The sequence below is a fragment of the Arachis ipaensis genome, chromosome B2 (genome assembly GCF_059453495.1).
Source record: "Arachis ipaensis isolate K30076 ecotype BB chromosome B2, ASM5945349v1, whole genome shotgun sequence".
In the NCBI taxonomy this organism is placed as follows: domain Eukaryota; kingdom Viridiplantae; phylum Streptophyta; class Magnoliopsida; order Fabales; family Fabaceae; genus Arachis; species Arachis ipaensis.
In genome coordinates, this window is record NC_142437.1 from 80575973 (window position 1) to 80588283 (window position 12311).

At 39.5% G+C, this 12311-nt stretch overlaps 1 protein-coding gene and 1 non-coding gene across 2 annotated transcripts; one reads left to right on the forward strand and one right to left on the reverse strand.

Moving 5' to 3' along the window:
• The first annotated feature begins 110 nt into the window (after positions 1-110).
• LOC148574560 (uncharacterized) lies at positions 111-3060 on the forward strand. Its single transcript, XM_088505916.1, has 5 exons — positions 111-584; positions 700-778; positions 934-1118; positions 1237-1577; positions 2316-3060. Exons 1-5 carry the CDS (start codon positions 111-113, stop codon positions 3058-3060), a joined length of 1824 nt encoding a protein of 607 aa, XP_088362042.1.
• Positions 3061-11051: 7991 nt separating this feature from the next.
• Positions 11052-11159, reverse strand: LOC148574561 (small nucleolar RNA R71). The gene has a single exon (XR_015906878.1). It is a non-coding gene; the product is annotated as a small nucleolar RNA R71 (small nucleolar RNA).
• Positions 11160-12311: the final 1152 nt, after the last annotated feature.

A 12311-nucleotide genomic window follows, 5' to 3' on the forward strand; every position in this document is an offset into this window, starting at 1 on the left:
ATAATGTGGTGGCCGAAGTCCACCAAGATGATTTTGATGGAAAGAGTATGATTTAAGACCCAAGTGTGGGGAGTTCCCATGTATGTGAAAAAGATGCCTTATCACCTCCAATGTCACCGGATGAAAAAGTGTCGAGTCATGAACAAAATATAGATTGGAAACCACTCCCATCCCACCTAAAATATGCCTTCCTTGAAGATTACCAAAAGCTCCCAGTAATTGTTGCAAAGGAGCTCTCCTCCCACCAAGAGGAGAAGTTGCTTAATGTCTTGAGGAGGAACAAGAAGGCCATTGGGTGGAGCTTGGTGGACTTAATTGGCATTAGCCTCCAAGTGTGTGAACACCGAATTTTCCTAGAAGAAGGAGCCAAACCCATTAGACAACCTCAAATGCGTCTAAATCCCACCATTTTAGAGGTTGTGAAGAAGAAGGTCACCCGGTTATTAGAAGCGGATATTATCTATCCAATTTCGGATAGTGAGTGGGTGAGCCCCGCCCAAGTGGTTCCAAAGAAATCTGGCGTTACTACAATCAAGAATGAGAAGGGAGAGCTTATAGCCACAAGAGTCCAAAACTCATGGAGGGTGTGTATTGACTATCGGCGATTGAACTTAGCCACTAGGAAGGATCACTTTCCATTGCCGTTCATCGATCAAATGCTTGATCGCCTATGCAGTAAATCTAATTATTGTTTCTTAGATGGCTATTCCGGATATTTTCAAATCCACATTGCTCCGGAAGATCAAGAGAAAACCACCTTCACATGCCCTTTCGGAACGTATGCGTATAAAAGAATGCCATTTGGCTTGTGCAACGCACCGGCAACGTTTCAAAGGTGTATGATGAGTATATTTGCGGATCTTTTGGAGCATTGCATGGAGGTGTTCATGGATGATTTTAGTGTCTATGGGGATTCCTTTGATATTTGTCTAGACAATCTTGCAAAAGTATTAGAGAGGTGTACTAAATCAAACCTTGTGTTAAATTTTGAGAAATGCCACTTTATGGTTAGACAAGGTATTATTTTAGGGCACATTGTCTCTAATGATGGGATCTCTGTTGATCCGGCAAAGGTCAATGTTGTTTCTAGTATGCCTTACCCCTCTTCTGTGAGGGAAGTTCGTGCGTTTCTTGGCCATGCAGGCTTTTACCGGTGATTCATTAAGGACTTTAGTAAGGTGGCACTACCTCTCTCTCGATTGTTGCAAAAGAATGTGGAATTTGATATGAGTGAAGAGTGCATGGAGGCCTGACAAGCTCAAGATTGCTTTGACCCAAGCTCCCATAGTGAGAGGGTCGGAGTGGACTAGACTATTCGAGATCATGTGTGACGCCTCAAACTATGCGGTGGGAGCGGCGCTAGCTCATCGCAACGGTAAAAATCCTTATGTCATTGCCTATGCCTCTAAAACTTTAGATGGAGCACAATCCAATTATACTACCACCAAGAAGGAGTTGTTAGCTATTGTCTTTGCCTTGGATAAATTCTGGGCTTATCTACTTGGCTCTAAGGTGGTAGTCTACTCGGATCATGCATCATTGAAATATTTGTTGGCCAAAAAGGAATCGAAACCAAGGTTAATCCGATGGGTGTTGCTATTGCAAGAATTTGACCTAGAAATCAAAGATAGGAGTGGTTCGCAAAATTTAGTGGCGGACCACTTGAGTCGCCTTGAGCATACAAAGGGCGATCCCACTCCTATTAATGACACATTCCCTCTTGAGGGCTTACTAGCAATATCCGAAGTGATCCCTTGGTATGCACCTATTGCCAATTACTTGGTTGCTCGCACCTTTCCTCCCAATTTTTCTCAACATCAAAAGGATAAGCTCAAAAGTGAATCCAAATATTATGTATGGGATGACCCATACTTGTGGAGATGTGGTGCCAATCAAGTAATTCGGTGGTGTATTCCCCAATCCGAATTTCAATCCATTTTGGAGGCTTGCCACTCTTCTGAGGGTGGTGGCCATTTTGGTCCTCAAAGGACGGCTAGAAAGGTCTTGGATTGCGGATTTTGGTGGCCTACACTATTCAAGGATGCATCTCTCTTTTATAGCTCTTGTCCACAATGCCTTAGGTTTGGAAATATCTCAAAGAAGAATGAGATATCCCAACAAACTATGTTGTTTTGCAAAATTTTTGATGTTTGGGGCATTGACTTCATGGGGCCTTTTCCAAATTCTAATGGTTTCATGTATATTCTGCTAGCTGTTGACTATGTTTCCAAGTGGGTGGAGGCGATCCCCATCTGAACCAATGATGCTAATGTGGTTCTTTCTTTTGTTCGGAATAACATTATTTGCCACTTTAGATCACCACAAGCAATCGTGAGTGATCAAGGCTCGCATTTTTACAACAAAAGAATGGCAGGGTTAATGAAGAAGTATGGCATCATCCATAAAGTGGCCACGGCATACCACCCACAAACGAATGGCCAAGCCAAAGTCTCCAATCGGGAAATCAAGCGTATATTGGAAAAGATTGTGAAGTCTCACAGGAAAGATTGGAGTTCTAAACTCGGTAATGCGCTTTGGGCCTACCGAACGGCTTACAAGACGCCGATTGGTATGAGCCCATTCCGGTTAGTCTATGGGAAGGCTTGCTATCTTCTGGTGGAGATAGAGCATAAGGCCTATTGGGCTGTAAAAGAGTGCAACACAGGATTTGGGATTGAAGTTGAAAGAAAGTTACAGTTGGTAGAGCTTGAGTGCCTTAGATTGGAAGCCTATGAGAATTCTAGGCTCTACAAGGAGAAAATGAAAGCGGTGCATGATAGAAATATCAAAAGGAGAGAGTTTAGGGCTAGAGAGTTAGTTCTCCTTTATAATTCTCGGTTGAGATTGATGCCCGGAAAGTTAAGATCAAGGTGGGAAGGTCCCTATAGAGTGGAGAAAGCGGAACCATATGAGGTCTACCACCTACGCCATCCCTCAAGCCCCAATATCTTAAAGTTTAATGGTCATCACCTAAAGCTATACCATGGAGAGAAGATAAAAAGTAACAAAGAGGTTGAGGTGTTCCTCCTTGAAGACGCACCCGAAGGTGAAGAGATTTGAGCTCATGACCATCCAACTTAAGGACGTTAAAGAAAAGTGCTAGGTGGGAGATGATAGTGAGGATTATCGTGTCGGTCTAGAATTTCTCTTATAGAAATAAAAACTTCGTTGTAAGCATAGCTTCCAAACCAACAAACAATTCTCACATAAAAAATTTGGTTTTGTCACAAGTACAAACCCCAATAAGAATTAACTGAAGTATTTAAACTCCGGGTCATCTCACAAGGAATTGTAATGAAGTGGTCAATTATTGGCTCTGAAGGACAAGGGGTTTGATTGATAAAAGGGCAAGAAATTAAATGGGCAAGAATTTAAATGACAAGAAGAGTAAATCAAGCAAGTGACTAAAGAGAGCAAGTAATAAAGAGAGAGATATTCATGGCAAGGATTGAAGATATAGGCTTTCTATCCTAGTCATACAATGATTAATTCATCGTATTTAGTCAACTCCAACAAATAGAAGAAGGTATCATGTTATCTTCACATAGGGAGAACGTCAAACAAGACTAGTTAATCATGTCACAATAATAAATTAGAATTTATCTTATTACATCATCCCCGACGATGGAAGAAGGTATCATATTATCTTTACACTCGAAGAAAGTCTAATAAGCCTAGCTAATCTCAATCCATAAGTCCTAATCAACCCACTAATCGAATTAGCAAGAGATTAGAGTCAATGGAAATCATATTAACTAACAACTCTAGATCACCAACATGAGTTGGGTATTCATGACTCAAGATTACCTAATTACTCTTTCCAAGCCAAGAATGCTCAAAAATCTACTCTAACATCCAACCAAGCATTTTGTCAAACACTTGGAAGGCATAAAAGGAAAGAATAGTAAATTGTAAGAATAATAAAACTTAACAACTACCAATTGCAAGGAAAGTAAAATTTACAACTCAAATCAATAATAAAAGAACGTCAACATCAAATTTCATTAAAAGAAATCCAAATCCAACATGAGTGCATGAACATAAAAGAGGCATAAAAGTAAAATTAACATCACAAACTAAGAGAATAAAAGTGTAGAAGCAAGAATTCATAAAGAAAACAAGATGAAATCAAGTAATCAAATCTAGATCTAAGAGAAATTAACCTAATCCCAACCTAATTCTAGAGAGAAGACGGAGCTTCTCTCTCTAGAAAACTAACTAAAGGCTCATCATGACTAACTAAGTGCTCCACCCTTGCTCAATCTTTAATTCTGCATCAAATACCCTAAAAAACGAGTTGGAATTGAGCCTGGGCAGCTCAGAAATCACCCCCAGCGATTTCACTTTAAGTGGGTCACGTGCCGAACGTCACACGTGCGCGTCGCTGGCAAAACCTCTACTCACGCGTATGCGTGCTTGACGCGTGCGCGTGGCTTGTGAATCTTCAATGCATGGGTACGCATGCATGACGCGTGTGCGTGGCCCTCAATTCTCCATTTTGCTCATTTCTTCATGAATTCTCCACTTGCATGCTTTCCTCTTCATTTCTTCCATCTAATACTTGCCTTATAAACCTGAAATCACTCAACAAAAACATCAAGGCATCAAATGGAATTAAAGTGAATTAAAATCACCAATTTAGGAGCCTAAAAAGCATGTTTTTACACTTAAGCACAAATTAAGGGAGAATTACAAAACCATGCTATTTCATTGAATAAATGTGAGAAAAGGTGACACCCCACCATGGTATGATCTATCTTTATACATAGTCTTTTTGCATATAGCTCTTTTGAATCTTTGTGACTTTTGTGATTGCTTGATTTGTGAGTTTGTTCATAGTAGGGTTGATTTTTTCTTGACTTTTTTGTTAAATTGCTCATGAGGAGTTCATTGATAATGGTTTGATTGAATTGAGATGTTGAAGAAATGCTTAAGGATGAGTGTACATGAGATTTTTGATGTTTTTGACCCCTTAGCTTTAGCATGCATTACTACTAATTTATGCTATAATTGCTCCTCCTCATGTGCATATAAAAAAAAGTGGGAGGGGGGGCATTCACGCGCAAGCGTGCCATACGCGTACGCGTGGATGCATTTTCGCAGCTCCTGGTACTAAAACCAGAGAGTTGTGCCTCCTGTGTGCCTGTTTTGTGCCCAGGGCACAATGGCAACCCACGCGTAAGCGTGGGTGACGCTTACGCATCCTTTTGCAATTTCGCACACCCATTCGTAAGCGTGGGCGACGCGTACGCGTCGGTTGCGAATTTTGGCCACTCTGGTACAAAAACCAGAGATTTATGCCCCCCTTTAGGCCTACTTTATGCCAGGCGATCCATGCGTAAGCGTGGACGACGCGTACATGTCGATTGTGCTGTACGCCACTCCTGGTACAAAAACCAGAGTGTTGGGCCTGCTTTGTGCCAACTCTGTGCCCGAGGCACAACTCTACCCACGCGTGCACGTCACCTAACACATACGCGTGCCCTCGCTTTTCGGCAACCCACGCGTACGCGTAGGAGATGTTTATGCGTCACTTCTCTTTCCCATCCCTCCACGCGTACGCGTGGAGCGCGCGCACGCGTCACATCCCTGACGCGCCCTGAACATAGCGCGCCCTGTTTTTGTTTTGTTTCTTCACTATTCTTCTTCCATTAACTGCTCCTTTCTTCCCCCATCACCCTACCACCCTTGTCTCCGGCCACTCCACTGGCGACCACTGCCTCCGGCGACCACCATCTCCGGCGGTTCCACACTTTCTCTCTCCTCTCTTTCCTTTCCCTCTCTTTTCCTATTTTCCACCAATGCTCCACATTGTTCTCCTCTTCGTCTCAAGGTTAACCCCCACTCCCTCTTTCTTTTTGTCTCCTATTTTAAATTCTTCTCCCATTGGTTGCATTTAGTTACATTTAGTTTTTCTCTTTCTTTTCCTCTTAGTTGCATTTTTCTTGATTGAGTCTTGCTTGTTTGCTTTCTTTCTTTTCATATTTTCTATGGGTGTTGGAAGTTGAATTCTCTCTTGCTTTGATGGGTCATTTTGTTACATCTTGACTTCTCTATGACTATGTGGTGTTGTTGTGATGATTGGCTTTCTATTTGGGATTTTACATGTTTGAATTCTTCCTACTTGCTCATTTTTTGAATATTGCACACCAAGTATTCGTTGAAATGCACCTATACCATTATGGTTCAATTTGACTCTATGTTCTTAACTTGGTGCCTCTTTCTCACACTTGCCTTTCCTCTAAGTGCATTGAGCCTATTTTGCTTCATGTTTACCATTCTTGTGCTCATTACCCCTTGACTTGCTTCTTCATTATTATGGATGCTTGAGTTTATCCTTCTCATGCCTTATTGCATGCTTCACTCACTCTTGCATCCCATGATAAGTGCATGCCACATGATTTTATCTTTGTCTTGTTCACATGTTACAGCTGTCATGTCCTCAGGATGCATCATTCCTTTTGGGCATTACCTTTCACTTGCATGTTATTTTCCAAGTGTTGATTATTTGGGTTTTCATGTTTCCTCTTTCCCTTCCTATTTTCAGGATGGCCACCCGAAAAGGCAAAGAGAAGGCGTCGAAGAAACCGGCCACAAAAAGGGCACCCCAAGAATCAACCTCCAAGGTGCGCCCTACGCTAGGCGTTAAGCCCCTTTCTAAGAAGGAGAAGACAATTGTTAATATTGATGAACAAGAGAAGGGCAATCCGGCGAGGGATCCCATAAGGTTTTCCAATCGCTTCTGTGAGCTCATGTTTCCTGCCATGGTTCAGAGGAACTATCATTCCGAGCCCCTACTCGCTCCCTCAGACCACATTGCTCCGTATGTGCTACCCCACATTGAGTGGCGAGGATGGGGGTTTCTATTGCGAAGACCACAGGAGACCAACCTCTCTTGGTTGGTGGAGTTTTACTCCAATTACCACTCTCCATCTCTTCAGTCAGTTTATGTCCGCCGGAAGCAAGTCCCAGTTTCAGAGGAGGCAATTCAGCGAGTGCTTGATGTTTTACCGGTACCGAAAGAAATGGATGGTTACTAAGAGGTGCTACATCAGCGAAAGGAATTTGGGTTTGATTGGGACTCGATCCTTCGAGTCATTGCCGAACCAAAGAATCATTGGACCCAAGGGAGACTGACGATGCAGCCTAAGTGCCTTGACGCGTGCGCTTACAGTGGAGCCCCAAGCATGGGCCTAGATCTTATCTCACTATGTGATTCCTAGCACCCATAAGTCATCCATCACGGCGAACCTTGCCCTCCTTGTTTGGTGCATACTTGATGAGCGGATAATTTATACGCTTTTTGGCATTGTTTTTACATAGTTTTTAGTATAATTTTGTTAGTTTTAAGTATATTTTTATTAGTTTTTAAATAAAAATCACATTTCTGGACTTTACTATGAGTTTGTGTGTTTTTCTGTGATTTCAGGTATTTTCTAGCTGAAATTGAGGGACTTGAGCAAAAATCAGATTCAGAGATTGAAGAAGGACTGCAGATGCTGTTGGATTCTGACCTCCCTGCACTCAAAGTGGATTTTCTGGAGCTATAGAACTCCGAATGGCGCGCTCTCACTTGCGTTGGAAAGTAGACATCCAGGGCTTTCCAGAAATATATAATAGTTTATACTTTGCTCGAGTTTAGATGATGAAAACTGGCATTCAACGCCAGTTCCATGCTGCATTCTGGAGTTAAACGCCAGAAACAGGTTGCAAAGTGGAGTTAAACACCAGAAACAGGTTACAAACTGGCGTTCAACTCCAAGAGAAGCCTCTACACGTGTAAAGCTCAATGCTCAGCCCAAGCACACACCAAGTGGGCCCCGGAAGTGGATTTCTGCATCATTTACTCATTTCTGTAAACCCTAGTAACTAGTTTAGCATAAATAGGACTTTTTACTATTGTATTTACATCTTGGATCATCTTTGGATATCTTTGGATTATCTTTTGATCCTTTGATCACATTTTGGGGGCTGGCCATTCGGCCATGCCTAGACTTTATTCTTATGTATTTTCAACGGTAGAGTTTCTACATACCATAGATTAAGGTGTGGAGCTCTGCTATTCCTCATGAATTAATACAAAGTACTATCATTTTTCTATTCAATTCAAGCTTATTTCGATTCTAAGATATTCATCCACATTTCAATATGAATGTGATGATCGTGACAGTCATCATCATTCCCAACCTATGAACGCGTGCCTGACAACCACTTCCATTCTACCTTAGATTGAATGAATATCTCTGGGATTCCTTAATCAGAGTCTTCGTGGTATAAGTTAGAATCCATGGACGGCCATTATTGAGATCCGAAAAGTCTAAACCTTGTCTGTGGTATTCCGAGTAGGATCTGGAAAGGGATGGCTGTGAAGAGCTTCAAACTCGCGAGTGCTGGGCGTAGTGACAGATGCAAAAGGATCAATGGATCCGATTCCAGTATGATCGAGAACCGACAGATGATTAGCCATGCAGTGACAGTGCATTGGACCATTTTCACTGAGAGGGCAGGATGTAGCCATTGACAACGTTGACGCCTAACATACAGCTTGCCATAGAAAGGAGTATGAATGATTGGATGAAGACAATAGGAAAGCAGAGGTTCAGGAGGAACAAGCATCTTCATACGCTTATCTGAAACTCTCACAAATGAATTACATAAGTATCTCTATCTTTAATTTACGTTTTATTTATATTTTAATTATATTTTAATTATCAAATATCTATAACCATATGAATCTGCCTGACTGAGATTTGCAAGATGACCATAGCTTTCTTCAAGCCGACAATCTTCGTGGGATCGATCCTTACTCACGTAAGATTTATTACTTGGACGACCCAGTGCACTTGCTGGTTAGTTGTGCGAAGTTGTGACAAAGAACTAAGATTATGAACGTGCGTATTAAGTTTTTAGCGCCGTTACCAAGGAATGAACCGTCACGATTTCTGCGCACCAAGTTTTTGGCGCCGTTGCCGGGGAAGGAACCGTCACGATTTCAGCGCACCAAGTTTTTGGCGCCGTTGCCGGGGATTGTTCGAGTTTGGACAACTGACGGTTCATCTTGTTGCTCAGATTAGGTAATTTTATTTTAATTTTAAGATTTTTATTTCTTATTTTCGAAAATAATAAAAAAAAATATTTCTTCTTTTTTCGTTTTTCCCATTTAATTTTCGAAAATAATAAAAAAAATTTAATAAAATCATAAAACCAAAAATAATTTTGTGTTTCTTGTTTGAGTCTTGTGTCAATTTTTAAGTTTGGTGTCAATTGCTTGTTTTTACAATTTTCTTGTATTTTTCGAAAATTCATCATGCATTCTTCATGATCTTCAAGTTGTTCTTGATGAATCCTCTTGTTTGATCTTCATGTTTTCTTGTTTTGCATCTTTTCTTGTTTTCCATATGCAATTTTAATTTGTTAGTGTCTAATTATAGAAAATTTCTAAGTTTGGTGTTTTGCATGTTTTTCTTTTCTTAAAAATTTTCAAAAATAAGTTCTTGGTGTTCATCTTGACATTCAAACTGTTCTTAGTGTTCATCTTGACATTCATAGTGTTCTTGCATGCATTGTGTGTTTTTATTCATAATTTTTATGTCTTGTGTCTTTTTTGTGTTTTTCTCTCTCTTCATTAAAAATTAAAAAATAAAAAAATATCTTTCCCTTATTTCACTCATAATTTTTGAAAATTTGAGTTGACTTTTTCAGAACTTTTTAAAATTTAGTTGTTTCTTATGAGTCAAATCAAATTTTCAATTTAAAAATTCTATCTTTTTTCAAATCTTTTTCAAAAATCAAATCTTTTTCATTTTTCTTTTATGATTTTCGAAATTAATGCTAACAATTAATGTGATTGATTCAAAATTTTTAAGTTTGTTACTTGCCTAATAAGAAAGCTTCAATCTTTAAACTCTAGAATCATATCTTTTTAGTTTCTTGTTAGTCAAGTCATCAACTTTAATTTCAAAATCAAATCTTTTTAAATTTCTTTTTCAAATCTTTTTCAAAATAAGTTTTAATCACATCTTTTCAAAATCAATTTCAAAATCTTTTCTAACTTCTTTTCTAACCTCTTATCTTTTCAAAAATTGATTTTCAAATCTTTTTCAAACTAATCCTATCTTTTTGTTTGATTCTTATCTTTTTTTCAAAACTACCTAACTAATTCTATCTCTAATTTTCGAAAATCACCTTCATCTTTTTCAAAATTCCTTTTTAAATTAACTAATTGTTTTAAATTTAATTTAATTTGATTTAATTTTTCCTTTCTTAATTTTTGAATTTTTAATTTTAATTCTAATTTAAAAACAAAAATATTTTTCTTTTCTTTTCAATTATTTTCGAAAATTCTTCTCTCTCACCTCCTTCTAATTATTTATTTATCTACTAACACTTCTCTTTCTTAAAAATTCGAACCCACTCCCTCTTTCTGTGTTCGAATTTCTTTTCTTCTTCTACTCACATAAAGGAATCTCTATACTGTGGCAAAGAGGATCCCTATTATTTTATGTTTTCTTCTTTTTCATATGAGCAGGAACAAGGATAAGAATATTCTTGTTGAAGCTGATCCTGAACCTAAAAGGACTCTGAAGAGGAAGCTAAGGGAAGCTAAAGCACAACTCTCTAAAGAAAATCTGACAGAAATTTTCGAAAAAGAAGGAGACATGGCTGAAAATAATAACAATGCAAGGAAGATGCTTGGTGACTTTACTGCACCAAATTCTAATTTACATGGAAGAAGCATCTCAATCCCTGCCATTGGAGCAAACAATTTTGAGCTGAAACCTCAATTAGTTTCTCTGATGCAACAGAACTACAAGTTTTATGGACTTCCATCAGAAGATCCTTTTCAGTTCTTAACTGAATTCTTGCAGATCTGTGATACTGTTAAGACCAATGGGGTTGACTCCGAGGTCTACAGGCTTATGCTTTTCCCGTTTGCTGTAAGAGACAGAGCTAGAATATGGTTAGACTCTTAACCTAAAGATAGCCTGAACTCTTGGGATAAGCTGGTCACGGCTTTCTTAGCCAAGTTCTTTCCTCCTTAAAAGCTTAGTAAGCTTAGAGTGGATGTTCAAACCTTTAGACAGAAAGAAGGTGAATCCCTCTATGAAGCTTGGGAGAGATATAAGTAACTGACCAAAAAGTGTCCTTCTGACATGCTTTCAGAATGGACCATCCTGGATATATTCTATGATGGTCTTTCTGAATTATCAAAGATGTCATTGGACCATTCTGCAGGTGGATCCATTCACCTAAAGAAAACGCCTGCAGAAGCTCAGGAACTCATTGACATGGTTGCTAATAACCAGTTCATGTACACTTCTGAGAGGAATCCTGTAAGTAATGGAACGCCTCAAAGGAAGGGAGTTCTTGAAATTGATACTCTGAATGCCATATTGGCTCAGAACAAAATATTGACTCAGCAAGTCAATATGATTTCTCAGAGTCTGAATGGATTGAAGGAATCATCCAACAGCACTAAAGAGGCATCTTCTGAAGAAGAAGCTTATGATCATGAGAACCCTGCAATAGCAGAGGTGAATTACATGGGTGAACCCTATGGAAACACCTATAATCCCTCATGGAGAAATCATCCAAATTTCTCATGGAAGGATCAACAAAAGCCTCAACAAGGATTTAATAAGATTGAATGAACGCATGCCTGACAACCACTTCCATTCTACCTTAGATTGAATGAATATCTCTGGGATTCCTTAATCCGAGTCTTCGTGGTATAAGTTAGAATCCATGGACGGCCATTCTTGAGATCTAGAAAGTCTAAACCTTGTCTGTGGTATTCCGAGTAGGATTTGGGAAGGGATGGCTGCGAAGAGCTTCAAACTCGCGAGTGCTGGGCGTAGTGACAGACGCAAAAGGTTCAATGGATCCTATTCTAGTATGATCGAGAACCTACAGATGATTAGCCATGCAGTGACAGCGCATTGGACCATTTTCACTGAGAGGACAGGATGTAGCCATTGATAACGGTGACACCTAACATACAGCTTGCCATAGAAAGGAGTATGAATGATTGGATGAAGACAATAGGAAAGCAGAGGTTCAGGAGGAACAAGCATCTTCATACGCTTATCTGAAACTCTCACGAATGAATTACATAAGTATCTCTATCTTTAATTTACGTTTTAATTATATTTTAATTATCAAATATCCATAACTGTATGAATCTGCCTGACTGAGATTTGCAAGATGACCATAGCTTGCTTCAAGCCGACAATCTCCGTGGGATCGACCCTTACTCACGTAAGGTTTATTAGTTGGACGACCCAGTGCACTTGTTGGTTAGTTGTGCGAAG

Bases quoted from the DNA above. Each gene is read 5' to 3' on its own strand.
- LOC148574560 (XM_088505916.1), top strand. From the start codon at position 111: ATGTCACCGGATGAAAAAGTGTCGAGTCATGAACAAAATATAGATTGG. The intron at 585-699 runs GTGTGTATTGAC...ATTGTTTCTTAG, and splicing joins GAGTCCAAAACTCATGGAGG to ATGGCTATTCCGGATATTTT. The intron at 779-933 runs GTATGCGTATAA...ATATTTGTCTAG, and splicing joins TTCACATGCCCTTTCGGAAC to ACAATCTTGCAAAAGTATTA.